The 27,172-nt window shown below is 41.0% G+C and overlaps 2 protein-coding genes across 4 annotated transcripts in view; one reads left to right on the forward strand and one right to left on the reverse strand.

The window, feature by feature from the left end:
• Positions 1-260: 260 nt before the first annotated feature.
• LOC118901745 (myomegalin) overlaps positions 261-27,172 on the reverse strand; it is a 73,773-nt gene continuing 46,861 nt past the window's right edge. For all 3 annotated transcript variants that reach the window (XM_036865277.1, XM_036865286.1, XM_036865295.1), the window contains exons 2-8: positions 20,320-20,470; positions 8,954-9,186; positions 7,783-7,834; positions 6,752-6,939; positions 3,092-3,325; positions 1,721-1,852; positions 261-465 (exon numbers count right to left, since the gene is read on the reverse strand). In XM_036865277.1, the coding sequence (XP_036721172.1) occupies positions 374-465; positions 1,721-1,852; positions 3,092-3,325; positions 6,752-6,939; positions 7,783-7,834; positions 8,954-9,186; positions 20,320-20,470 (1,082 nt within the window). In that variant the 3' untranslated portion in view covers positions 261-373. The remainder of the gene's footprint in view (positions 466-1,720; positions 1,853-3,091; positions 3,326-6,751; positions 6,940-7,782; positions 7,835-8,953; positions 9,187-20,319; positions 20,471-27,172) is intronic.
• Positions 20,689-27,172, forward strand: part of FCGR1A (Fc fragment of IgG receptor Ia) — a 49,561-nt gene continuing 43,077 nt past the window's right edge. Inside the window, 1 exon segment of the mRNA XM_036863606.1 lies at positions 20,689-20,733. Coding sequence (XP_036719501.1) covers positions 20,689-20,733 — 45 coding nt within the window.

Below are 27,172 nucleotides of genomic sequence, written 5' to 3' on the forward strand. Positions count from 1 at the left end.
CTGTTCTTTCCAAGCATGTAATGGGGGGTCAAGGAGTCCCACGGCCCCACTCTTAATAGCTCCAACCTTTTCCCAGCATTGGCCTTTCTGGTCTAGTTCTCTGAAATAGAGATAGCTAATAGAGAAAATGTATTTTTTCCTTTAACCTTTGCTATGAATTTCAGGCCATTCTGGGTTTTATTCTTTCCTGCCCAAATTTTACTTTTTATAGACACTCAATAAATATGTGTAAACAATTTTTAAATAATAATTTATTAACTTGATCCATTCATTTAAAGGTAATGTCTGATGCCTCCAAGTTTACACCCACGAATGCTGTTGGATAGGGCTGGAAAATCTGGAGAACATATCTCTAGACCCTCCTGTTGTCATGTCACAAGATGTCCTTACCAGAGCCAGAATAGTGACTCTCAGTGTATGAATGAGGGGTTGCGAGGGAGACATCTGGAGCTGGCTGTGCAGTGCCTGGGGAGGGAGAGACAGAGCTGCAATGAAGTCTGGAGGGACTTAGGGAACTCTCTTCACTGACTGCTCCAAACAGAAACTGACATTCTTTTCCCTCCTTATTCACACTCAGCTGGAAATGGGAAAGGGAGAGAAAGAGACACCAAGCTGGTGTTCAGTTCACAGCCAGCGATCCTCTGGTTATCTGCAAAGATGGGAGAAGGGACTTATACATGAAATGTGAATTTCTCAGTGCTATTCACACCTAGAGCTTGTGAGTCTAGGGACTTGTAGGTGGGATCTCACAAGAAGTAGCCTTATCTAGATTGGGCTGTGTGGGTTTGGGCAATTTTTGTACTCTCCACCCTCTTCTCTTTGATTCTGCAGCAGAGTATTGCTGTGGAAAGGAGGAATATGGAAGTGCCCTGAAAACTCCAGCTGGCTTCCCTGAAGGCCCTTTTCTTGTTATAGAGCTGAGGCATGGACTCTGGGTTCTAACCATGGAAGCCAAAGGTGGATACTGTCTCAGGGAATAAAAACAACCCAGTCAAGTCACACATTTGGGTAACAGATTCTTTCAAGGATATAGTTCCTTGCATTCACCAAAGTTTCAGCCCTAGCCAAACAGAAGACCTGGGAGCCTCATGCACTGGGACAATAGTATGATGTGGCTGAGTCCATGACGGGCCACACACTCATGTCAATGGCTGCAGTTGTAGAACAGGGTCTTTCCCCCTAATTGGCTGCTGCTGTGATGTTGTAGGGGCTCTGGTCACCATTTTTCTGATCATGACAAGGGAGAAGGAATGTGGAAGTACTGGTCTTCCAGCAAGAACATCTGGGTGGAAAGTGTGGAAATATGGGCCACTTGCATGGGGCGGGGGAGTGGCAGGTGCTATCCAGGGCATGTGGTAGTAACATGAAGGTGGGATGTGGTCCTCCCTCTGCTGAAGTGGGCACCATGGAAGCCTTGGCTCTACCATTTGACAGTCAGGCCACAAGCCCAGGGGCAGCACCAGGTAGTATAGGGAGTCACAAGAAGGGGCATCACATCAGACAGCCCTGAGGATGAAAACTAGCCCTGCCTGGGGCAAGCCACTTGGGGTCAGTATTTATAAAGTAGGGACAATAGTGCCTGTCCTGCTTCCCTCTCTGGGCTGACTGTGAGGAAGAGTGGAGTACTGCACACCAATGTGTTTTATAACTGCAAACCTATATGCTCTCTTGAAACTCCCTAGATGTGGACAGAACCAGGAGGTTTTGGTGCCTTTCTTACTTTTTCCTTGGTGAGCATTGCTGAGCACATATTCCAGCCTCTCCTGCAGGCGGTCATTGATGAATATGGATTCCTCCAGGCGCTGGCGCAGGTTCCGGATCTCAACAAGATTCTTTTCCAGCAGGTCGGCCCCTGTTGCATACCACCAAGACATGGGAAAGGTAGGAAATGGGGAAGGCTGTCACGCATGGGCAGGTGGGGGGTTCTGCCCAGGGTCTCCCTGCAAGATCCCTGCCCATATCTATACTTCCGTCAACTTCCTCCTCACACCTGGGCACCCAGGAAACACCAGGCAACTTCGTTTAAAGAGCTCCTGGGCTCTCAATCACAAGATAGCCCTCTGTTAGAACTCCACAAGGCCTCCTCCCAGATAGAAGCTGAGTACACCTGAGGGAGATGGACACTGGGCTGGCGAACAATGGTGAGAAGCCGCTAAAGTCCTCTAGGTAGGACTGGCCTGACGATGAGAAAGTGTGTCTACTTCCTTAGGCAGCAATCCAGAGGGCCTCCCTCTCTACCTCAGACCTCTCTTACCCTATGATCCATGACTGAACAACCTTTAACATCCACTCACTGATAGAAAGACTAAGGTAAGTGGAGATGAAATTAGATCAGGCTGTGAATAATGAGTGACACTGAGTGTTTTCCTTTGGTGAGAAGTGACAAGGAAGAGCCTGGGGAGGTATCAGGGCCTGAAGGAGGAGTGAGAGAAAGGAACACCTTCAAGGAGAGAAAAAGATGTACAAAGGAAAGGGTAGAAAGACCAAAATTAGCTTCATCCACCAGGACATCTTGCTTAGAGCCAGGTTTTTCTCTGAGAATTTCAAATGTTGTATTGTTGCACTGTCTGCATCCCAGAAACTGAGCTGCTTCAAGGCATTCCTCTACACAGCTGTACCCCTAGCCACTGGGTGCCAGCATGCCTGGCTCCAAACCCAATGGCAAAGTTTGAGAGGCAGGACTGGCTTATAGTTGTATACAAAGTGTGTGTGTGTGTGTGTGTGTGTGTATAGAAATAGTCTCCCATCCTGCAATAGCCCTTGACCTAAGGAAGACCTACCTTCCCCATGGAAGGGAACACACAAACGTGAGGCAACTCATCCTCCCTACAGAGTGCCTCAGAGTGCGTTCCTTTATTGTCCTGCCCAGAGTGAGTCCCTAGGTAGGGGAAATGGGAGAGGCATGTAGAAAGGACCAACACTGAGCTGGGACTTCATTCTCTGGCTGACCCACGGGATGTTGCCTTTCATCTTCTCACCCATTTCTGTGAGCCAGGGTCTAACAGAGGAACAAAACAACATATGGCCAGGAAAGGAATGTGTCATTCCTGTCAGTGGGCTCTATTTTACCAACTGCTCCTTTGTATTTTACCAGAGGGCTTGGAGTTGGGCTGGTATAAAGAGGAGAAGGAGGATAGGTTCCCAGATGCATTCATCTTCTGAGGCCTCATCTCGTCCCATGGGCCACTGCTGCCATGAAGCCCAGGGTCTGGTGTCCCACTCAGCTGTGTGGTGCCACTCAAAGGATAGAAGGGCTGAGCAGACATGGCTTCTGAATGGTTGCTGGGCAATGAACCTGAATCAGCAGGAGTGGCTGGGCTGACATCTGTCCAGAAAGGAATATGAGTGAGAAACAAACTGAGAAGTCAGAAATGAAGTGTTTTAAAAATAATTATACTGGGTTGAATAGTATCCTCCAAAAATTCATGTCTACCTGGAACCTCAGACTGTGACCTTTATGGATATAATTAGTTAAGATGAGATGATACTGGATTAGGGTGGACCCTGAATCCAACATGACTGATACACAGGGGAGAAGACCACATGACGGTGGAGGCAGAAATGGGAGTGATGCATCTTCAAGGCAAAGGATGCTTCCTGCAACCACCAGAAGTCAGGGAGAGGCAAGGAAAAGGGAGCATGGCCTGTTGACGCCTTGATTTCAGACTCCTAGCCTCCAGAACTGTGAGAGAACAAACTGCTGTTGTTTTCAACATCCAGTTTGTGATATTTTGTTACAGCAGCCTTAGAAAACTAATGCAGTAATTCGTGGAATGAAGACTAAGGTGGATATCAGTGACCTCCAGCCTAGTGCTGAATATCAGCTAAAAACTCATTTCTCAAGGACCATAAATTTCACCCCAAGGTTACTGGCATTCCTGGCCTATGATATCAAGAAGTAGTTGTTAGATGTAGTGTCTGAGGGTCACAGTGCACACACAGGAAAAGTACAGGGGCCCCTCTCCTAGCTCCCTCTATGATCCCCAAAATGCTGGAATGTTCCCAGGGAGGTACTTCAGAAATGTCTCCTCCAATAGCAGGACTCATTGCCAATCGTATAAGTCATGAGACTAAGGAGATGAAGCAATTTGCTGGTCTGTGAACAGGTGATCCACTCACCCAACAGTCTATGCTCTTGCCAGCAACAGAGCAGCTAGTCCTTCCTGAGGTTGTTCTGTACTGCGGTTGTTGGAAGAGGATGAAGAAGGGAAAATGGCCTCTACTTCTGGCGGATGTGCAGAAAACCTAGACAGGGTGGCTCACTCCTGGTGGCTCCCGCTCCTCCTGCCTCAGCTTACGCTGGACGCCTTCTGAGGCTGAGGGAGTGTCTGAGGAAAGCAAGTGGTGAGTTGCATCCCACCCAGAATGGCTCATGAGACTGTAAAAATAATTCTTAAATATAGCTGATTGTCTGGCTCCTGTCCAAAGAATGACTGGGGTATTTCTGCATGGGGGATTGTAGAACCAAACAATATATGGTATCTTACGGCTCAACGATGCTATGAGAACATCATCCTGTCCTTTGCTGGCTCCCTTTAGAAAAAAACCTGGCTAGGTGGCAGGGCCATAATTCAGAGAAAAGTTCAAGAGTCGCCGCTTTCAAGGATTATTATCAAGGTCCACAGAGTAGTCGGGTTTCTCCTCTAAGCAGGGAGGAGTGAGGTCCTATTTCCCTCAACCAAGCCAAGTTCCTCTAGGGAACTGCCTACTTAAGTCAGTATCCTTCCCCAGTTTACATAATACCAGATGTAATTAACATCACAGTGAAATAAAGAGTAAAGCCTTCAGTTCAAAGCCTCACTTAAAGTAGGAACTCAATCAAGATGTGATTCCCAACCCCTTTCAAAGCCCCTTTATCCCCTCCCCAGAAAATCAGCTTACTCTCAGCTAAGAGCGTAGGAGGGTTCAAGTCTGTCAGTTAACAGTGATCAGCGTTTTCTTGTCCCATTCTCCCCTGGCCACACAACACAGGGAACGTGCCCTACACGGCATGTGGAAAGCAGCAGAGAAGAGCCTCCTGTGAGAGGAATTCAGCCTCACGGTGAAGCTGCCACATCTGCCACACACCATTTGTTAACTACCCTAGAAATTTTGACCCCAAAAGCAAAGAAGGAGTAGTGATAAGCCATTGCCCCTCTGAGAAAATAATGACTTCAGATGGGAAAAAGAAGGGCTTCAGTCTCCCTCAGAAAAGATAGGAATAACAGAAAATAAGGCTGATACTTTCTGAGAGTGCCACTCCAGCGGCCACATTTTAATGTGGCCATTCTTACAAGTAGTGGCAGGAATTGCAGGTAAGGAGAAGGTGTACTTGCCTTTCTCCTGCTGTCCCTCAGGGCAGTGCTGAGGTGGAACCAAGTGCCTATGGGCAACTGAGTCCAAGGATGCACTCAAAACTCCCATTGGCCCTTGGATGATGTCACATACATATCAAGGGCAGCCTGTTCATTTATAAATTCATGGGTGGAAGTGCAATGTGTCTAGGGTCTTGTCTCCTTTGCAGAGGCTAGGCCTTAGTGTGGGGCATAGGGGCAGAAAGAGTGGAATGGGGAAAACCCTCGCTCCAGAAGCCTAGAGAAAAGAGGTGTGCAAAGGAGTGACTCCCTCCCTGCTTGGTCCCTGAATGCTCAGGCTGCAGTTCAGTGGACAGTCTAAGCTTTAGGGTCAGGCAGGCTCACAGTGAACGTTACCCCAAGCTGGGCTGTCTTCAGTAAGTTCCCTTACTTCACCAAGCCTCAGTGTCCTTAGCTGTGCTGTAAAATCAGAACACCAGCACCAACTTAAGAGGACTGCTGTCTTGATTAAATGAAGCAACATATGTGTAGTGGTCAATAATACAAGCATAATAGGTGCCCAATAAAGGTGTACTTCCTGTCTTCCCTCGGCTGCTATACTCGTGAGGAAACATTATGCTGCTTTGCTTCTCAGGGTAAAATGAGAAACAGGAATAGTACCAGGTCAAAACCCATTATGGCTTATTCATGCCTAAAATAGTCAGTTCAGATAAATACAAAAAAACAAAAAAAAAAAGCAAAAAAACCCCAGATATAGCCAGGGACTAAGGATGGTTTCCTGGTCCCTGGTTGTTCACACCAGAATCTGACTCATACAGTTGCCTAAAAATTCAAATGCTTTTCTCAGGAGGGAAAATAAAGAGAAGGCTTAGCAGGAGAAAATGAAGGTTTGATTTTAAACTTACTCTCCTCCTCCTATCCCTAGCAAGGCTACCTAAGAGCCCTCCTTGGGGAATTCTGGAGAGGGGCATGCTGGTGATGGATTCAGCCAGTCCCAGTTACTGATGGTTTAGAGGATATTACAGCTGAATTATTAGAATGATGAGTGGGATCTGTAAATCCACAAATGATAGAGAATATTTAGTGGTGAATAGAAAATAGGAACTGTGGCTGTTTACCCAAAAGACTCCAAGATCCGAGGCCCAATGTTAATGATATTTGCATCCGTAGTCTGAAACATGACGCGACTGTGTTGCAGTGATGAGGAGCATTTGTCCCCTCCCGTTCCCAATTCATGACCCCTCCCCTCAAGTCCAACACCATGTATGTGCCTGATGGGGTCTGGGGGCTGACGACGTGTGGGACTAGGAATGGAGAAAAGCTATCTGACACCCTTGGGGCCTGTGCTCAACACAACACAACACAGTGGATCTGCAGGGTCTGGCTGCCAAGATGCCTCCTCTTGGTCTAGACAAATAAGTGGGCACCCAGAAACTGGAGGCTCTCTGGATACTTACTGGCCACATCCACTGCAGGGCGCACTTCCTGCTCATCAGACAGTGGGGACGTGCTGCTAGAGGAGCGATGGGCAGCGGACTGGGCATGGCTGCTGGAGCGGGTCTGGGGCCTAGTCTGGGGCCGGGCATCCTGCTTGGTCTCTAGGACTTCCGTCATTTTACCCTTCTTCTGCAACTCCCTTAAGATACTAAGGGGTAAGAAAGACAGAAGGAAAAGTGAAAGTCACCCGAACACCACAGCTGTATTGACCAGGGGGCTCACAGGAGAGGCCCCAGGAGTCAAGGAGACTGTTCCTTTAGGGAAGAAGCCAAACAATCCATTTCCATCTGGGGGTAGAGAGTTGGGAGGCAGGAGAGAACAACAGTGTCCAGTGCCTTGGCCACAAACATCCTGAGAAAGACAGAAGACCCATCAGGCTCTTTAACACTTACGGTTCCTTCACAAGACACCCAGAGGCACGTAAGATTTCAACGTACTCTGTGACATAATCCATTGAATAGTATTTAAAACTGCTTCCTGAGGCAATGTTGCCTTCTGGGTGTCTTGTAGTTTCTAGACCTCTTTCCCTAAGTATAGTTATACACAGTATAAATCTATCTATGTCATATTTATAGTATAAAACTTTTTTCTTTCAAAGAAAATTTGTAGCCATTTAACATCTGCCAGCACTCGTTGGGTCACACTTGAAGATATCAGATATAATCTCACTCCAGTTTTTAAAGATCTAGGGGAAATCAGAGGTGATCCCTGGGAGTACAGGAGACTCCTAAGACTGGAGAGTTAGGCTAGAGCAGCTCTATATTACTAAATTAGTGAATTAATACGAGACTTGGAACCAAAAGAAAAATAAATTAAAAAAATAGGAAATGAGACCACTTTGTCACTAAGGATACATAATGGTGTAATGGTATAATCAGCTGTTTGTTTTTTTTACAGAGGGTGAGAGCTCCTGCTCCTTTGATCTTCTGGCCTTTGCTCTAGATACTTTACCAGATTATATCTTTCATAGCCCCTGAAAATTTGGAGTTACCTGAGGTTCCGCAGCACCTGTTGTCTTTGATTCTTCTTACTTATACAGTCATCTGAAAAGCAAATTAAAAAAAGGACCAGTCATAATTTAAACAGCTCTCATTTACCAAATACAAACACACACTGGGTTCTCTCTCTGGGATCAGAGACACATAGCTGCTTGACACTCAAGTCCAGGATACTCTGAATTTTCTCAGGAGACACTGGGTTGAGTCTTTAGAGAACTTGTCTGGCAGACTTTCCTGAACCCACCATGAAGATCATCATCTCTACTCGCTCTGCCCTGAGTCAGAGTAAAAAGCTGAAAGTGTCTCTTTTCCCACAGATCATGGGATACTTGTCCAGCTGGCCTCTGGACCACCCCAGCCAGAGCCTCCAAGTCCTGCCACAAGGCTGGTTCCCAGTCCCGTGTCTGTGTGTCCCATCACAGCTTTCACGCAGAACCTACTCCTGCCTCTGTAGAGGTGACAGACATCCCTGTCCCACCTCTGCATCTGCCACCAAGAGCCTGCACAGTGGCCTCAAGCCTGCTCTTACTATGTGCCCTCAGGTCTCCGGGCAATTTTCTATGTAAAAGGCTCCTGAAATAAATATTCCACAAAAGGTACTAATACATAGAGCGCCTAAACCATTCCCAAATCAGCATGATTCTTTTATCAGTCTTTTGAAGTACTTTGATTCACATTGTTTATTTGATCCTAAGAACAATCATGCAAACTTTAGGGGCTGGTATTATTTGACCTAATTTTTTAGGTGAGGAAACAGATATCAAAAGGAATATGAATATGTCCAGAACTAGTAATGATCACATACAGGCTAGAGCAAGAGTCTTTAGATTCCTAGTTTAGGGCTCTTTTCACGACAACCAGCTGCCCCTACTACACCTCTCTTTCTGCCAATTAGTTTCAGATAAATGCTGTCCCCCCACTGATACCTCCTGCCATAGCAACCATATTCCATGAGAGATGGAGGAGCTGGGAATCACCATGGCCTCCTCAACCCTGTGTGCCTCTCTGCTGCTCCTAAACAGCCAGTCCTGACTCTGGCCCCAAGATGGTGATTACAAAGCAGGACCCCAGATTGAAAAGTCACTTGTGGATGAGTGTGGGCCTGTGTGAGCGTAGGTCCTTGAGAGGGACGAAAGGCCCTCCTGAGCCCTGGGGCCCGATTACCTGTGTTGAATTTGCTGGCCAGGCTCTCCGCCAGCTGGCTGCCCTTGGCCAGCTGCTCACGGAAACGCTGCTCCATGTAGTAGTCGATCTTATTACTACTGAGGAGCTCTTCAAAGGTCTTCACTGTGTTCTTGACATGTTGGAGGAGAAGGGAAGAGACAGCCCTCCCAATCCTCATCTTTTCCCGCAGGTGGGTCAACTCTCGAGCCTGATCCTGGATCAAGGAATATTTCCTAAGGTGGGAAAGAAACAGTAAGGGTGGAGAGGGGTGACTGATAGATTATGGCACTTCAGCAGAAGGTGCTTTGAGAATTTCACCGGAAGAGCCTCCACGCTGAACTCTAGCACGTGTTTAGTGACCGGAATGTGGTAAAGAGAATGATGGAAGGAAAACAAAAGAGTTTCTCTGTGTAAAAGACCCCTTCTCAGATCATCTTTCTCCCTACCCTATACTTCTGAAAATGGCTTTCTTCTCTAATTCTACTGCAAAATCTGCTCCCAGTTCCTCTCTTCAGCTTATAATCCACTTCAATACAGTAAACAAAGCTAGGTGTTAACTGAAAAGTTGAAAGGAAAATCATTATGTGAGAGAAGAGACCACTTGTCTAGGCAGCGGGATTCTTCTTTCACCAGAATGGACCTATCTGTGTCTTTTCCATAGACAGCCAAGGCTTGATTGGCAAGACATCCTCAAGCCCTTAATTTAATCACTATACACTATTGCTTCTGTATTCTCCAGTGTAACTGCTACAGTTTTGCCCGTAGGGTTCAAAAGAATGATCTGAAAAATATGATCTCCAAAAAATGTTCTGAACTAATTTAGAATCCCATGATATCTTGGCCAATATAACTACTATTTGTTACATAGAGTAGAAGAGAAGGTTTTAGTTTATCTTGTTCCTGAGGGAGGCAAAGTGGTTAGATGTATGAGCAGGAATCAGCAAGCCCAATGCACTCTGTCCTCCCACTGCAAACTTGAGAAGTCACTTTACTACTTTGTGCCTCAGTTTCCTTATCTGCAAAGTGAGAGTCATTTAACTTCTTTGCCTTTTTAGAAATACGGTCAGGATTGAAATTTATTTTAAATGTTGGGATGAGTAGAGCAAAGCCTATAAAGCATTTAACTTATCAAAATGAAGACAGATTATCATTCATTACTTTGGTAATGGTGAACTTATAAGACCAACTTGACATCCTCTGTGTTTCTACAGATGTGGCAGAGCAGAACCAATGGCTTCTGATTTCACCATTTTCTCTTGGAGACCTAGGCAGTGTTGTCTGTATCCTGCCAGCAGGAAGCACAGGTGCTATTTGTTTTCTGAGAAGCGGAAATCTGCCTGAGGCCCAGAGTCGCTGGTCTGGAACAGGCAATCCAGGTGTTGGAAGGAGCCTGAATGGGGATCAAGGCAGGTCAGGTAGCATAAAACCCCCTTTGAGCCTTTTAACCCACCCTATACTTTATTCACATTTCTGTCCAACAATTCTCATGTCATTAAGCAGCTATACTGGTTACTAGGCTAAGAATTCTTTCAGTGCTGGGAGTTTTTTATTCATCTTATGCACACAGGCAAACACAGAGGGGGCTCTCAATAAACAGTTCTTCAATAATGGAAAAAAGAAGTGCTTGCAAACCTCCACTCATCTCTCCCTGTGTTCCTGTCCTAAGTGTCCTCTCAGGGAGCCTATGGATTCTCCATTGACGCAGAAAACCCTTCCCTTAAGAAGAACCCTGCACTGGGCTTCCCTGGTGGCGCAGTGGTTGAGAATCTGCCTGCCAATGCAGAGGACACGGGTTCGTGCCCTGGTCTGGGAGGATCCCACATGCCGCGGAGCAACTAGGCCTGTGAGCCACAACTACTGAGCCTTGCGCGTCTGGAGCTTGTGCTCCGTAACAAGAGAGGCCGCGACAGTGAGAGGCCGGCGCACCACGATGAAGAGTGGCCCCCACTCTCCGCAACTAGAGAAAGCCCTCGCACAGAAATGAAGACCCAACACAGCCAAAAATAAATTAATTAATTAATTAATTAAAAAAAAAAAAAAGAAGGACCCTGCACTCACTTGTGCGGAGGTCTGTGAAATGGGATTGTCCTCAGAAATTCATCTCAATGGGTGACAGCTTCTTAGGAAGAGATGGCCTTGTCCTACACTCTTTTCATCTGGGCTTTCAAAACACCCAGAGGTTAGAACAGTTAGACTGTTCTGTTGAAGCTATCTAATTCGTATAATTTTCTTCCCCACCGGTTTGAGTTTCTCCATGGAAGAGACCAGATCTTATTGATTCCAGGTGCCTAATATGGTATCTAGAAAATGATACATTCAGTAAACATTTATCAGCTATTATGTATAAAAGCCTTTCTCAAATGTAATATAAGTACAGAAAAATACTATTATTACTGCTGCTTCAGACGCATTAAGGATTTAAGCACACTGCAAAATCTCAGAAATTCTACTTTGATTCAATAAGCAGATGACTTACTTCTGTGTTCCTCATCTAGAGAGAACTCAGAAGTTAATTCAAAATATTTGTTACAACTGGTTTATAAAGGCCATAAGGCCTCGTGAGATACACTTCAGTTTTCACAAGGAAAGGTACATTACCTAGGTCATGATTTATCTGTAAAAGGACACTTTCTGTCTCCAGAAAGAATAAGTACCATCCCAAGTAACCCAACCTATGACTAAGAACTTAGAGGTTTCCTCAGACCTGCAGGATATTGACAAGCCAGGATCCCTAACTTTTCCTTGTTAGCTACTCCACTCTATGTAGGAATTGACTAAAAATAACACTCAGGAACCTCTTCCTTGGGAAACAAAATACGAGAAAGGCTTTACTGAAACTAACGGGCTTTACAAAATCCTCCTGCATTGGGACCGGCCACCCCCCCAAACCCCGCCAACTACACTAAACCTTTCATGCTGTTTGTTTAGGAATGTAATAATCAGGCTTTAGAAGTTCTTATGCAAAAAACCTGGAGGAAAAAAATAGACCTATAGCCTACAATTGGGTCCAGTGGCCCGGGCATACCCAAATTGTTTAAAGGCAGTAGCTGCAGCCTTTAAATTCCTTTGTGGAATCCTCCTTGAAACCTGTTCAGGGAAGTGAATTAAATTTACAGGTTCCTCATGTTGTAGAAAGTTTGCTAAACATTGAGCATACACACCATTTCTTAGCTAGTAGATTAACATGAGATTCTACTTCTGTCTCCTAATCTGAGCATTCTTTGCTGCCGCTCTTTAAACCCTGTTACCTGCCTACGCTTACCTGACAGAGAGAGACTCAACTGTGCTGAATTTGGCTCCCCAAATCTAACTCCTAGATGAGTGTTACAGAAAACCCTATTAGCCAACCCAGATTTAGTACTCCGTGTTGGTGGCTCCTATGCCACAAATTCTGAAGGGGAACATCAAGCTGCATATACTGTAACTACTCAACACGAACTGTTAGAAAGAGGAGTCCCTTCCTCAGTTTAATTCAGCTCAACCTACAGAACTGTTTACCCTCATTTGAGCCTGTGAATTGGCAAAAGAAAAAACTGCAAATATCTACACTGATAGCAGGTATGCCTTCAGAGTAGTCCATGGCTTTGGTATGCTCTGGGAACGGAGGAGATTTTTAAGTCCAGTGATACACCTATAAAAATGGACCTCAGGTTGCTGACCTCCTCTCTGCACTATTATTGCCCTCACAAGTTGCTATCATAAAAATTGAGGCTCATACCCACTGATCAGACCCTGAATACCAGGGAAATGTGATGGCTCACTTTCATGCTAAGGCTACTACTCAAGAAATTACTAAGGTACCAAAACTTTGTAATTTAAATGAACTCCATAAAATGGCACATAGCCATTTTTCCTGAATTTCCACAACCTACCGTCCGCAGTAGAGCCAAATCAGATTACTTAAGACAATTTGTGTAATAGGCAAAAAATTGTATCTGATGCTGAAAGATACAAAAGTGTCATGAAGAAGGATGAATATTTAACATAAAAAAGAGGACTTTCGGAGGGCCCAAATGGCTGTCTGGTGCTTCCTGAATCCCTCAAACTACCACTCTTGCAAGCACTTTACGAGACTACCCACAATGGAATTGACAAAATGACTCAAATTATGAAAAAATATTAGTGATATGGTTGTTCTACATTAGTAAGACACGTTTATAATAAATGTTTAAACTGTCAATCATATAACATGGGTAAAACCATTAATGTAACTCCAGGGGCTGCTCCCCCACTGTCTGGACCATTTGAATATTTACAATTAAACTTTTTCAATTGTCTCCTTTAGGGGCTAGCAATATGTACTTGTAATGGTGTGTCTAGAGGGATAGAAGCTTTCCCATGTTGGAAAGGTGATGCCAACATTGTAGCCAAGAAATTATTAGAAAATGTTTTTCCATTGTGGGGAATCCCAAATGAAATTTCAAATGTTAGAGGGACTCACTTTACTAGACAGGTTTTAAAACAACTAACCAAGGTTATTCAAACATTATAGCATTATCATTGTCCCAATCAGCCTCAGTCTTTAGGGAAGTTGAATGTACCAATGGCATTCTAAAATTTAAATTGGCAACACTGACTGAAAACACAGGAATACCTTGGCCTAAAGTGCTACCCTCAGCCCTCATGACAATGAGGTCAACACCTTTTGGGAAACATAAACTACCACCCTTGTGAAATCACCACTGGACAACCAATGCCTTTGATAAGAGAACCCCATGCACATCCTGCCCTTGTAAATTCTAATATGACCCAATACTGTAGGGCACTAACACAATATTCAAAAGCTTACAGTCAACAGGTCAAGGAGACTTTCAGAGATCCTTGGTCTGATAAGGACTTTGTATCCCTTACACTGGAACCTGGAGACTAGGTATTCTGGAAGAGACATCAATGCAAAACACCACCTGAACCTTGATGGAAAGGGGCCTACCAGGTTTTTAAAATTTCTCACACAGCAGTTAAATTACAGGATATTGAAACTTGGATCCATGTCTCTCAACTGAAGAGAAGCTTCCCCGTACCACCACCAGACTCTTGAACTTGTCAACCTTCATCTGACTTAAAATGAAAGATTTCCAGGAAAAAAAAAAATCTTCCCTCAAAGCAGATGACAACACAAGGTAGACAGCTTACACCCAAGATCACAGAACATGATTCTGCTGGATTCCCCATTCTCTTCCAGGACTTATTTTTATAACAATTATTGTGATATTGCTATTTTACAAACACAAAACATTCAAACTCATTTTCCTTTTTCTGTTAGGGATTTTCTCCACCCACTAAGGTCCACCATTCAATGCATACCCTACTTTACTAATCAAAATGATTGTTATGTTATTATTATTTAAGTGTAGCCACTTAAATGCTCAGGGAGCCCTCAGTTAATATTAGAACCAGGTTTTACACACACTTGGATGACAGGAAAAATGGCCTCACAGAAAGATTTAGTATCCATCCTTTGGCCATTCAGTTAATACTGATGGCCAATTAATCTGCCATTGAGAGGAAGCTTCAGAAGCCAAAGGATGGCTGTAATCACTGTAAACTTCATTGCTGGCAATCTGTCCCTATGCATAGAAAACCTTAATGGTACTGGACTTGATTTAGGACATGTTCTGGACTCACTCTTTAATCACACCCTTTGGTTTGACTCAGATGATGGAGACTGAACTCCTATATATAATGACACAGATTTTAAAATAGATAATGACAATGAAATCTTTGATTATGCTATTAAGAAAATTACTGAAGCTAAACTCAACCAAATCTGCAAAACAAGAAAAAATTACATTGGGCTGCATCTTGTAAGTGCCTTTGAAAATCATAAACAAAACTTAAGCTGTTCCCCCAAACTGGCATGAGGTGGCCAGTTTTAACCAAACCTCTATCATTAGGAAACTCTAATGCTATAACAAATCACTGTAAATAATAAACAGCCTCTGCATTCTTACTATATAAGCTATCTTATAACAATATACCTCTGAGCCTCATTCTAACTGTCCGTTTAAGAGTTCCCAGTTCATGAACTGTTTTTATGTGCACAATAAACTCTTACTAATCACTATTTTTAGTGATCCAATAGTTTCAATGTTGTCATTTCTGGATTTTTAACACTCAGTTCCCTCTAACTTTCTCATTCACACCAACTTTGGCTACCCATTCCCACCTCACTGCCATCATCTCCATCCTTCTTCTTGTTATTCTCTTTTTCCAGCTAAGAAGGTGTTTCTTCTCCTATCTGCTCTTTCAGCTCTATCTCAGGATATAATATTAGCATAGTGTTCCTTGTAAGAAACACACACACGACACACAGATATACATCAGAGGCCAAGGCCCAGTCCTGGCTGCATTTACTAAGATAACAGACCCTTTAACATCCTAGTCCATCAAGAGGTATAAAATACTAGTTCAGGAAGGGACTTCATCTTATTTTACAGATGAAGACATTGAGGCTCACAAAGAATAAGAAAGATATTTGACATATGTCAATAATATCTGAATAAAGCTGAGGGGGGATATATCTGAACCCCCATAATTGGTTGGTGAAAGAGCCATCATTAAAAATTTTGGCTTCAAACTCCCAACCTAGTATCTTTATCAGTATCATGCATCCTCTTCTTCTGACTTTCAGGGGTCACTGAGATATAAATAAAGCTAATTCTACTTTTAAAACAAGGCTCTTTTCTGAAACACATTTATTATTCTGGATTCTATAGGTCTATTATTTACTCTCAGCCAGTTCCCAAATAATAAATAGCACTTATCACAATAACAATTAAAATGTATCTAGGTAATTTTTTTGCATAAAAGCTGTTTTTTTAAAAACATCAATAAAATCAATAAGCCTCTGGCCAGGCTAACTAAGAAAGAGAGAAGACACAAATTACTAATAACAGAAATGAAAGAGAGGACATCATTATAGATCCCATGGACATTAAAACGATAATACAGGAATACTATGAATAACTCTAATCCCAGAAATTTGATAACCTAGATGAAATGGGCCAATTTCTTGAAAAACACAATCTGCCAAAACTGACACAAGAAGAAATAGACAATCTGAATAGAACTATATCTATTGAAGACATTGATTCAATAATTAATAACCTTCCAAAACAGAAGGCACCAGGGCCAGATGGGTTCACTAGTGAATTCTACCAAATATTTAGGGAAAAAATTACAACAATTCTCCACAGTCTCTTCCAGAAGATAGAAGCAGAGGAGATACTTTCTAACTCATTCTATGAAGCTAACATTACCCTAATATCAAAACCAGACAAAGGCATTATAAGGAAAAAACTACAAACCAATATCTTTCATGAACACATGTGCAAAAATTCTCAGCAAAATATTAGCAAATTGAAGTCAACAATGTATAAAAAGAATTATACAACACACCAAGTGAGATTTATTCCAGGCATGCAAAGCTGGCTCCAACATTTGAAAATCACCTGATGTAATTCATCACATCAATAGGCTAATGAAGAAAAATCACATGATCTTATCAATAGATGTAAAAAAAAAGCATCTGACAAAATCCAACACCTATTCATGATTAAAACAAAATAAAACAAAACAAAAAACTCCCAGCAAAATAGGAATAAAAAGAAACTTTCTCAACTTGATAAAGAATATCTACAAAAAAACATACAACTAACATTACACTTAGTAGTAAGAAACCAGAAGCTTTTCCACTCAGATCAGAAACAAGGTAAGGTTATCCCCTCTCACCACTCCTCTTCAACATCATATTGGAATTCCTAGCTAATGCAATAAGATAGGGAAAAGAAATAAAAGGTTTACAGAATGGAAAGGAAGAAATACAACTGTCTTTGTTTGCAATGACATTATTGTCTATGTAGAAAATCTGAAAGGATCAACCAAAAAACTCTTGGAACTAATAAGTGATTACAGTAAGGTTGCAGAATACAAGGTTAATATACAAAAGTCAGCTTCTTTCCTATATACCAGCAACATATAAGTGGAATTTGGAATTGAAACAATTCAGTTTGCATTAGCACCCCCCAAAATGACATATTTAGGTATAAATCTAACAAAATGTGTACAAGACCCATGTGAGGAAAACTACAAAACTCTGAGGAAGGAAATCAAAGAAGAACTAAATAACTGGAGAGATATTTCATATTCATGGATAGGAAAATGCAATATTGTCAAGATGTCAGTTCTTCCCAACTTCATTTAAAGATCCAAGGCAATCACAGTCAAAATTCCAAGCAAGTTATTTTGTGGATATTGGCAAATTGATTCTAAGGTTTACATGGAGAGGCAAAAGAACCAGAAGAGTCAACATAATATTGAAGGAGAAGAACAAAGTCAGAGGACAGACACTACCAACGTTAAGACTTACTATATACCTATAGTAATCAAGAAAGTGTGGTAGTGGTGAAAGAATAGACAAATCAATAGAACAAAATTGAAAGCCCAGAAACAGACCCACAAAAATATAGTTGACTGATCTTTGACAAAGGAGTAAAGGCAATATAATTGAGAAAAGACAGTCTTTTCAACAAATGGTGCTGAACAATTGGACATCCACATGCAAAGAAAATGAACCTAGATACAGACCTTATACCCTTCACAAAAATTAACTCAAAATAGATCATAGACCTAGATGTAAAACACAAAACTATGAAACTCCTAGAAGATAATGCAACAGAAAATCTAGATGATCTTGAGTTTGGTAATGACTCCTTTTTTTTTACTTTTTATTTATTTATTAATTTATATTAACATCTTTATTGGCGTATAATTGCTTTACAATGGTGTGTTAGTTTCTGCTGTTGGTGATGACTCTTTAGATACAATACCAAGTTTTAAAATTTAAAACTTCTGCTTTGCAAAAGACATGGTCAAGAGAGTAAGAAGACGAAGACAAATCACAGACATGGAGAAAATATTTGAAAAAGACATATATGATAAAGGACTGTCATCCAAAATACACAAAGAACTCTCAAAACTCAACAATAAGAAAACAAACAATTCAATTAAATAATGGGCAAAAGACCTGAACAGACACCAAAGAAGATATACAGAGAGTACATAAGCATATAAAAATGCTCAATATCAATGTCACCATGGAACTGCCAGTTAAAACAACAATAAGATACTACTATACATCATTAGAATGGTGACCATCTAGAATACTCACAACACTAAATGCTGGTGAGGATGTGGAGCAACAGATACTCTCATTCATTGCTGGTGGGAATGCAAAATGCTATAGCTACTTTTGAAGACAGTTTGACAGTTTCTTACAAAATTAAACATATTCCTACCATATGATCCAGCAACCACACTCCTCACTATTTACCCAAATGAGTTGAAAACTTATGTCCACATAAAAATCTGCACACAATATTTATAGCAGCTTTATTCATAATTGCCAAAACTTGGAAGCAACCAAGATGTTCTTCAGTAGACAAACAGATAAATAAACTGTGGTACATCCAGAAAATGAAATATTTTTCAGTTCTTAAAAGAAATGCACAATCAATCTATTAAAAGACATGGAGGAATCTTAAATGCATATTACTAAGTAAAAGAAGCCAGTTTGAAAAAGCTAGATAGTGTATGACTGCAACTATATGACATTCTAGAAAAGGCAAAACTATGGTGACAGTAAAAAATCAGTGGTTGCCAGGGATTAAAAGGGAGGGAAGGATGAATAGGTGGAGCAGAGTATTTTTAGGGCAGTGAATAATCATTCTATATGATACTGTAATGGTGGATGCATGTCATCATACTTTTGTCAAAACCTATAGAATGTACAATACCAAGAACGAACCCTAATGTAAACTACTGACTTTGGGTGATAATGATGTTCATCAATTGCAACAAATACCAACAAATATACGACACTGGTGCAGGATGTTGATATTGGGGGAAGAGGCTATGCATGTGCGGGGTCAGGGATAGGTATGTGGGAACTCTTTGTACTTTCCACGAATTTTGCTCTGAACTTAAAACTGCTCTAAAAATAAAGTCTATTTTTTAAAAAGAATGATCACAAGAATATAAATTTTTAAAATGAATGATCACAAGAATATAAATTTTTAAAATGCCTTTGACAAAGTGAGTGTAGGCTTTGTGAATTGAGAGTCTAGGATTCTGACATTATTTCTGCCAAAGGCTACTGTGCAACTGTGATCAAGCAACTGTATCTTTGGGCCTGAGTGTTCTCAGTTCTAAAATAACTCTCAGGTTATTTTAGCTCTAACATTATTCTCTGGGTCAGTGAAATTTAAGTGGTACATATTGACAGTGACCCAATGGAGCATGAAGCAAAATCTAACCACCTCCAAAGCTGCACTTCAACCACTAAGCAAGTCAGTGATGATCTAGTATTTCAGTAACTGGTGCTCACAGGTAACTGTATAATAGATTATCCCCATATTAATTGAATGCCTTCCAAAAGTTACAGGAAAACAGCCATTAAAGACAGACTGACAAATCTAGCCAACAGGCCATTATTTGGCAATTTTGTAAGCTTATTTTTAAAATTGAGCTGATCACACTGTAGTGTATACAGAAGTAGAAATATAAGATTGTACACATGAAAGTTATATAATGTTATAAACCGATGTCACCTCAATAAAAAATAAATTTAAAATATTGAGTTTATCCAAATTGCCATTCTAGAAACCAGGGACATGAGCTTCCAAGAGAATGGGGTGGAGATGGAGGAGCCTCTGTGTAAGTCTACCTCCTCAGGCACTGATGTGGGTCAGCTTTCACCACCAAAACATCTCAGGTAACAGGAGATTCGTATGTGCTCCCATCAATGCAGAAAAGAGCATTGACTCTGACTGGAAGAGTTCCATGAAATCTCAAGCACCCATGAGATCATATATTTGGTGAATACATGCATTGTTAGTTAGAATAAAACCAAATTACTCTGAATAATATAAAGTAATTAATAATAAGAATACAGGGACTTCCCTGGTGGTCCAGTGGTTAAGACTTTGCTTTCCAATGCAGGGGGTACAGGTCTGATCCCTGGTCAGGGAGCTAAGATCCCCCATGCCTCACGGCCGAAAAATCAAAACATAAAACAGAAGCAATATTGCAACAAATTCAATAAAGACTTTTTAAAAAAATGGTCCACATCAAAAAATCTTTAAAAAAAATTAAAAAGTCAAACACAACTTGGTTCCGTGTTGTGGACCTTTTTTAAAAAATAAAATAAAATAAAAATACTACAGAATTTTCTTTAAAGAATTTCCAGGAAGGTCTTAAGAGAAAGCACTACAGTTAAGGTACAAAGCCTGAATACAGACCCTGAAAGCTGCTACGATAGCAATGACTTAATTCTGACAGAAGAAGTCTCTGAACAAAGAGTCTCTTACCCACTGTGGGACACAGAGGAGAATCCTGCTTTCTCAGGCTGAGTCTTCCGCTCATTCACTCCCCTCTCAGCAGGTCCCTTCTTCTCTAAGGGCTGATGCATCACAGTCTTCAGTTGGAGCATTTTCTCACAAAGAACCCTCTTACTGCCTCCTTTAAAAGGAAAGATAGAAAAGAAATGCATCTGGGTCTCCACAATGGCTAGACTTTCCTCCAAAGCTACCTAGAGGAATCAAAACAAAATAATGGTTTAAAGAGGCTGGATTACTATGAAGGGTCCCCTAGGAGCATAAAAATCACAAGAGCAGAACCTACAAGAAAGTAAACAATGAAGCCTACAATGTGCCCCCTGGAACAGTTCTTTATCAGCCATGAAGACCCTGGTGATCCACTGGGTTGAAGGAAAGATGCAGCAAGTAAGGGGAGACGCTGCTTGCTATGAAGAGGAAGAGGAGGGTCCAGAGAAGCTTTAGAACTAAAAACAAGCAAGTAAACAAATGAAAATAAATGGGCTTTAAACTGGGCTAAAGGATGAGTATTTTTGATTCTTACAGTTGAGATAAAACTCCCTGGGAGTGTCCCTTCAGAAATCAGAAAGCCTTTTTATCATCCCTAAGTTTTTTTTTTTTTTTTTAAACATCTTTATTGGAGTATATTGCTTTACATATCCCTAAGTTTTGACAGTCATGTAGGCAGAAACAAAGTTTGAGATGTCAGAATTCAAATCTCAGTAACTGGGACTCAACAATAGCACCATGGGAAGGACTCAGAGTGTCTGGTCTCAAGTTGTAATCCTAGAATTGGAATGTGGAGGTAGCTACAGAACCTGAGGAAGCCCTGCTTTCTGATGGCCCGCCATACCCAACACAAGGCTATCTGTTTCTCCCTGGATGTCCCTATCAATAAAGACCACCTCTCTTACCAGCCAGTTTTAGTATCTGTGTATTCTTTTGCTCATACTACCAACCAATCAATTTCTAAAGAAAAATCTAAGCATATTTTCCTTGTTCAATCTTGCTGTTGCATAGAAAACATCAAACAAATAATATTTTCTTAACACCTTTTATTTTCTTGAAGATAGTTTCAATAAAAACAATTCTTGTGGCTTTTCGTAAATGAATTTTTTAAGGCTTCTAGTGATTCTCACCATTTCTCTTTGGGAATTCTCCAGATTTTGCTCCTTATATTCTTTTAAGAGCATAGTGATCAAAAACTGGAGTATATGTTCTAAGTATGACTAATAAATTTAGCATAATGATTTTTCATTAATCATAATCTTTTCATTCCATAATAATTAATATATCCCAATGCAATGTTGGATTTCTTTCCCTTGAAGTAGGGAAACACGTAGGGATTTCATTTAACAAGTCAATTTTAACTTTCTGAACTCCCACCCTCACCCAACTTTGCTACTTAACAGATGATTGTTTTTGCATTGCTTTTTAAAAAAATCTGTATAAACATTATACTCTACTAATGTCTGTTTTGAATTGAATTCTGAATCTACAATTTACTTTCCACTTTGTCAAAGCCCTTAAAATATTTTATCTCCTTTAATATGATTAATGGATACTTAATGTTGGTGCTGATTTTAAAAATCTAACAGATTTATATATTCTTTCACTCGGGTCTTGATAGAGTTGCCTGGGCTGCCAAAAAGCCATTGGAAATGGCCCTTGACAGAGCCCAGTAAGACCTAGGCCATGGAATGGAGGGAATGGATGGCAAATGCAAGCAATAGTTTTTAGTGACACAGCAGCTGAGACTATAAAGAGAGTCACAGGCAGAACAGGAGTGAGAGGGATTACCTTGTTTCCCACTTCCTAAGCCTCCATTTCAATGGTGTGCTGATAAGTGTTTAACAACAAGCACTCCTGGGGATAAAGTCCTGATTTGTAACATTTGCCTATCTCTGTGGAGTAAATACTCTCACTGTGGCCAATTTTAAGCTCCCAATGAGACATCACTGAATACAGAGGTGGGAAGGGATGCTAAGTAGCACACCGTGATATATATAGATATTATATCCACCACATAAATACTATAGACATACCACCTCACATCCATTAGGATGGCCACTATTTAAAAAAAAAAAACCAAGCAAATGTCAAGGATGTGGAGAAATTGGAACTCTTATGCACTGCTGATGGGAGTGTAAAATAGTACAGCTGCTATGGAAAATTGTATAACAGTTCCTCAAAAATTTTTTAAAAATAGGATTACCATATGATCCAGCAATTCTACTTCTGGGTACATACCCAGAAGAACTGAAAGCAGGGATTCAGAGATCTTTGTACAACCATATTCATAGTAGCATTATTCACTATAGCTAAAAGGTGGAAGCAACCCAATTGTCCATTCAGCAGAGGAATGGATAAACAAAATGTGGTATATAATACATGCAATGGAATACCATTCAACCTTAAAAAAAGGAAATTCTAATGCATGTTACAATATGGATGAACCTTGAAGACATTTTGCTAAGTGAAATAGGCCAGTCACAAAAGGGCAAAAGATTCTACTTCTATGTGGTGAAATTCACATTTTTTTTTAAGTGGGTACGATTCCACTTACCTGTGGTACCTAGAATAGTCAAACTAATAGAGTCAGAAATAAGAATGGTGGTTACCAAGGGCTGGGGGGAGGGAGATATGGAGAGTTATTGTTTAATAGGTAGAGAATTTCAGTTTTGCAAGATGAAGAGTTCTGTGGATGGATGGTGAGTTGTGATAGTAGCATAATAACATGAACGTATTTAATGCCACTGAACTGTACACTTAAAAATGGTTAAGATGGTAAACCTCAAGAGCATAGATAATAGCAAAATGCAAAATAATTAGGAAGAAATGAGTTTTAATATTCACAATTTAATATTCACAATAACATGAATAAATCCCTCCAACACACTATGTTCAGCAAAGGATGCCTCTGGACAGAATGTTTTTGAATATCCAAAACATAGCTATTTTAATATTCCTCTGTGTTACTCATGTATGATTCCAGTTAGTTCCAGGCCGGCAGAAGAGGCAAAGCTAAGTTGTAGGCATAGAAATCAGAAGAGTAGTTGTTTCTTTGAGGTATTTTCACTGGAAACTTACATGAGGGAAACTTCCTGAGTTGATGTTCTATAGAACCTGGTCTGGCCAGTGGTTAAAAGGGTATGTACATTTGTCAAGATTCATCAAGCTGCGCACTTTATATACATGCATTGTACTATTTGTAAATTATATCACAATAACTATTGTTAGCAGTTCTAGAATTTCCATTTGATTTTTTAATAGATTACTAATCTCTGATGTAAGTTTCCATCTTGTCACCTATGTCCTTGAACACCTGAAACATACATATTTTAGTGTTCCTATCTGGTAACGCCAATAGCTTAATCATATTACGAGTCAGTTTCTATTGTTTGCTTTTTTCCTCTTGGTCTTATTTCTTTCTATGCCTGGAAAATGTGATTGGATAATGGCCCGGATGTGTGAAAAACAATGGAGACTTTGAATAAAGTTATTGGTGAGGGGATATTATAGAGGGGCAGATTGCCTCAATCTATTCCATGACTAAACTGATTTACAGTTTGTTTGCCCTCATGGGAAGTCTTAATATACATCTGGTTTTTCCAACACACCTAGGCTGCTGCTTTAGGGCTCCCATCTGAGAAGCACCATCTCTTTGGAGGGTCCTGAACTTCAATTTATATCTATCTCCTTTGTACCATGGTACCAATGAAAACTGCTCTTCTTTCAGCTGTACTCTGCTTTCTTTCATAGCTTCTTGCCGGCATAGAGCTGCATTTGCAAATGCTTTGAGGGGAAAGCCTTTACCAAGTGTCCAGCTCACTTCCCAATGCACTCCAGGATCCTGGCTCCTCAAGTCTGAATACTTGGACAGCTCCACAAGCCTTCCCTGCCCCCTCTCCAACCCCCTACTCCTCAATTCCCAATCCCTGATCCCATGAGATTACTTAAAGTGCTACTATTTTTTTCTGACTCTTAGCAGCTGCCCTCTACCCAGCTTCTCAGCCTCTTGTTCCTTGCCAAGAACTGGCAAATGCCCTGAGGGGAAAAAGCAGAGAATTGGTTTCATTCCAATGAGCTTCACTCTAGAACTGGCTCTGTGTGTCCTAACTGCATTGGTAGCTTTCCAAAGACTTCAAACAGAATTCCTTTAAATCAGATTTTATCTACTTGTTTTCAGGGTGTGTGCTGGTTTGCTACAGATACTCCATCATAACTGAAAGAGGAAATCTACAAATTCCAGGTAAACTAAAATTTCCTACTTTGATTTCTTAAGGACAACAAAAAAGAAGGGGTCACTGATACATACCTGGATTTTTCTTATAATATTTGCGTAAGTCTGGTTGGATATTAAAAGCACTTCCTAGAATCACGTGCAAAAGACTTTCTACCATGAGCTGAAAAATCGTCGTGCCTGCATAAGGTCCAAGGATTTGATGAAGTTTGATCCAGTTCCCTGCTGAACTGTCTGCACTTCAGTTAGATCAGTATCAAACCTTGCCAGTAACCAGTTTTCCAGATATTGGTCACTAATATGCGGGAGAAGAGGCCAACCAAGCCACTAAACATCCCTAATTTATTCTAGGGAATGTTGAAAGTCAGCAGTGGTACAGTTTGAAGTGGAAATAAACGGCTTAATAATAATAACAACAATAACAGCTTTCTTGGAGCTTTACTGTGAGGCCAGCACTGTTCCTCAGTGCTTTACTAGGTAATAACTTATTAAGTTCACATAACAATCCTAAAAGATAGTGTAGGATATTACCACCCCTTTGCTGCAGATGAGATCGCTGAGGCACTAAAAGACTGAGCTAATTTTAAGGGTCCCATCCCTGTGACAGTGAGAGCCAGCACTCAGACCCAGGCAGTTTGCCTCCAGAGCCCCTCCCCTTGGCCACCATGCTCACGGGTAACTGAGAAGACTTCACTAAGATTTGCATCCCCTCCTTCTTGTTCAACCTCCAAGATTTCAAAGAGAAAAAGAAGATTGAAAGGAAGGCTTACAAAACACTCAGAACCAATTAATGAAAGAAGGAAGAAGAGGAGAGAGAGAATAAAAAAACCCATTTAATCTTCCCCAGAAACAGACTCCATGGTTCCAGAGATGATGCAATCACATCTCCCAACCAGAAGTGTTTATGGGCCTTGATTCTTCTGGTCTGAACTCGGGAGTTCCCTTAGAGGGGCTCCTAAGGGTAACAGTGCATTTTGTGTTCATAGGACAGAGGGGACAGCTGAGCACCCCCATCTTCTTGACTTAGGGACGAGGGAGTGCTCCTGGAGGGACAGTGAGGAGGGAGGACATCTCATAAAAAATGAGACAAAATCATGCTTTTCTAAGTTCATTAATGAATGTAACACTTTCATATTTAGCCATGTTCATGTACCTTTATCATTGAAAACAGTGTTTTCTTTACATTGATTCACATTTTTTTTTACTCACATGGGTTGCCTACTTTTTTGTTTGCTAGGTCATTTAACATATTTCTTATGTTTATTTTCAAGCCCTTGTATAATGGTCCAGCATCTAGGCCACCCGGGGGTTGTCTCTACTGACTGATGTTTTCTTTTGATTATATGTCACTTTTTTTGCTTCACTGTGCCTCTTGTAACTTTTTAATATGTGCCAGACAGTGTGTTTGACAGTGTAGAGACAGAAGTAAATATTTACTCCCAGGTATAGACATACCCATTTTTCTATCAGGCCTCTAGTGTGAAGGGCTGAGTCAATCTAATGTGTCTGTCTTGAGTTGGGTTTGGTTTTGTTTGATTTATTAGATTTGGTTTTTCACTGGATTCAAATGTTTTTGAGTAGGATCAGAATTTTTTTTCCAGCTGGGTTTGGGATCTGAGTACCAGAGAGACTCCGGACATTTTTAAAAATGCATTTCAGCCCAGCAACCAGCTTTTCTGAACCACGAGAGATATATTTCTCCTTTACAGCCTGGCTTTTCACTTTCTGGCTCATAGCAGAGATCTTTTTGCTCTTCAGTTCTGCTGTCAGCTTTCTGCAATCTGCTGCTTCTTCCTGCTAGTCTTTAGAGGATCCAAGGTATATGAATGTAAACTCACATTTTCATTTAAAAAGTAAATCATGAGTATTATAAATGTGTGTGTATGTATTTGTATGTTATGTGTCCATATTAATAGATAGTGTTAAAAATAACTCAGAGACAGTTATGAGTACATAATTTACTCTCATATATGAAGGAGAACTGTTGATCTTCAAATAAAGCCCCCTCCCACCCCAGCCCACCAAATATATTAAAACAAAATAGGTGAGGGGGAGAAAAGAAAACACAACCAGGGAATGATGGATTTCTCTCTCTCTCCCCTTCCTTTTTTTCATAAGCTGATATTCTGGAATCTCTAAAAGGACAGTCTGAGCAGTCTGCCTTAGGAACAATTTCACTGGTCCATGGGAGAAACCAATATCAGTGATTTTGGGGTTTTCTGGATAGCATTGAAAATTTAGCTAAAAATTGTGCATGACAAGTTATATCTGCCAGTGCCGTCTGTTGGAACCTCTGTATTAGTTAGACCAGGTTTGTGCCATTTTCTTCTTCAGAATTTTTAACCTGCCAGCGTTTAGTCAAAATTCTGCTTCTAATGGAGCCAATTTGACTATGGCAGCCTCAGTCTCTTTTTGATACATAATAATCAGTAGGATGTTACCACAGGATAATGGTTCTGTACCAACATTTATACACATGAATATTAGTGGAAGAAGTATGAGTAAAATCACAAATATCATAAGTAATTTGGAATCAACTTCATACCTAATTTTCCAGTTCGCCTAGGCCTAACTAAGAGAATAGGGCTCCAGAATCAGTTTGGT

This window comes from Balaenoptera musculus, chromosome 1 (genome assembly GCF_009873245.2).
Source record: "Balaenoptera musculus isolate JJ_BM4_2016_0621 chromosome 1, mBalMus1.pri.v3, whole genome shotgun sequence".
Taxonomy (NCBI): Eukaryota; Metazoa; Chordata; class Mammalia; order Artiodactyla; family Balaenopteridae; genus Balaenoptera; species Balaenoptera musculus.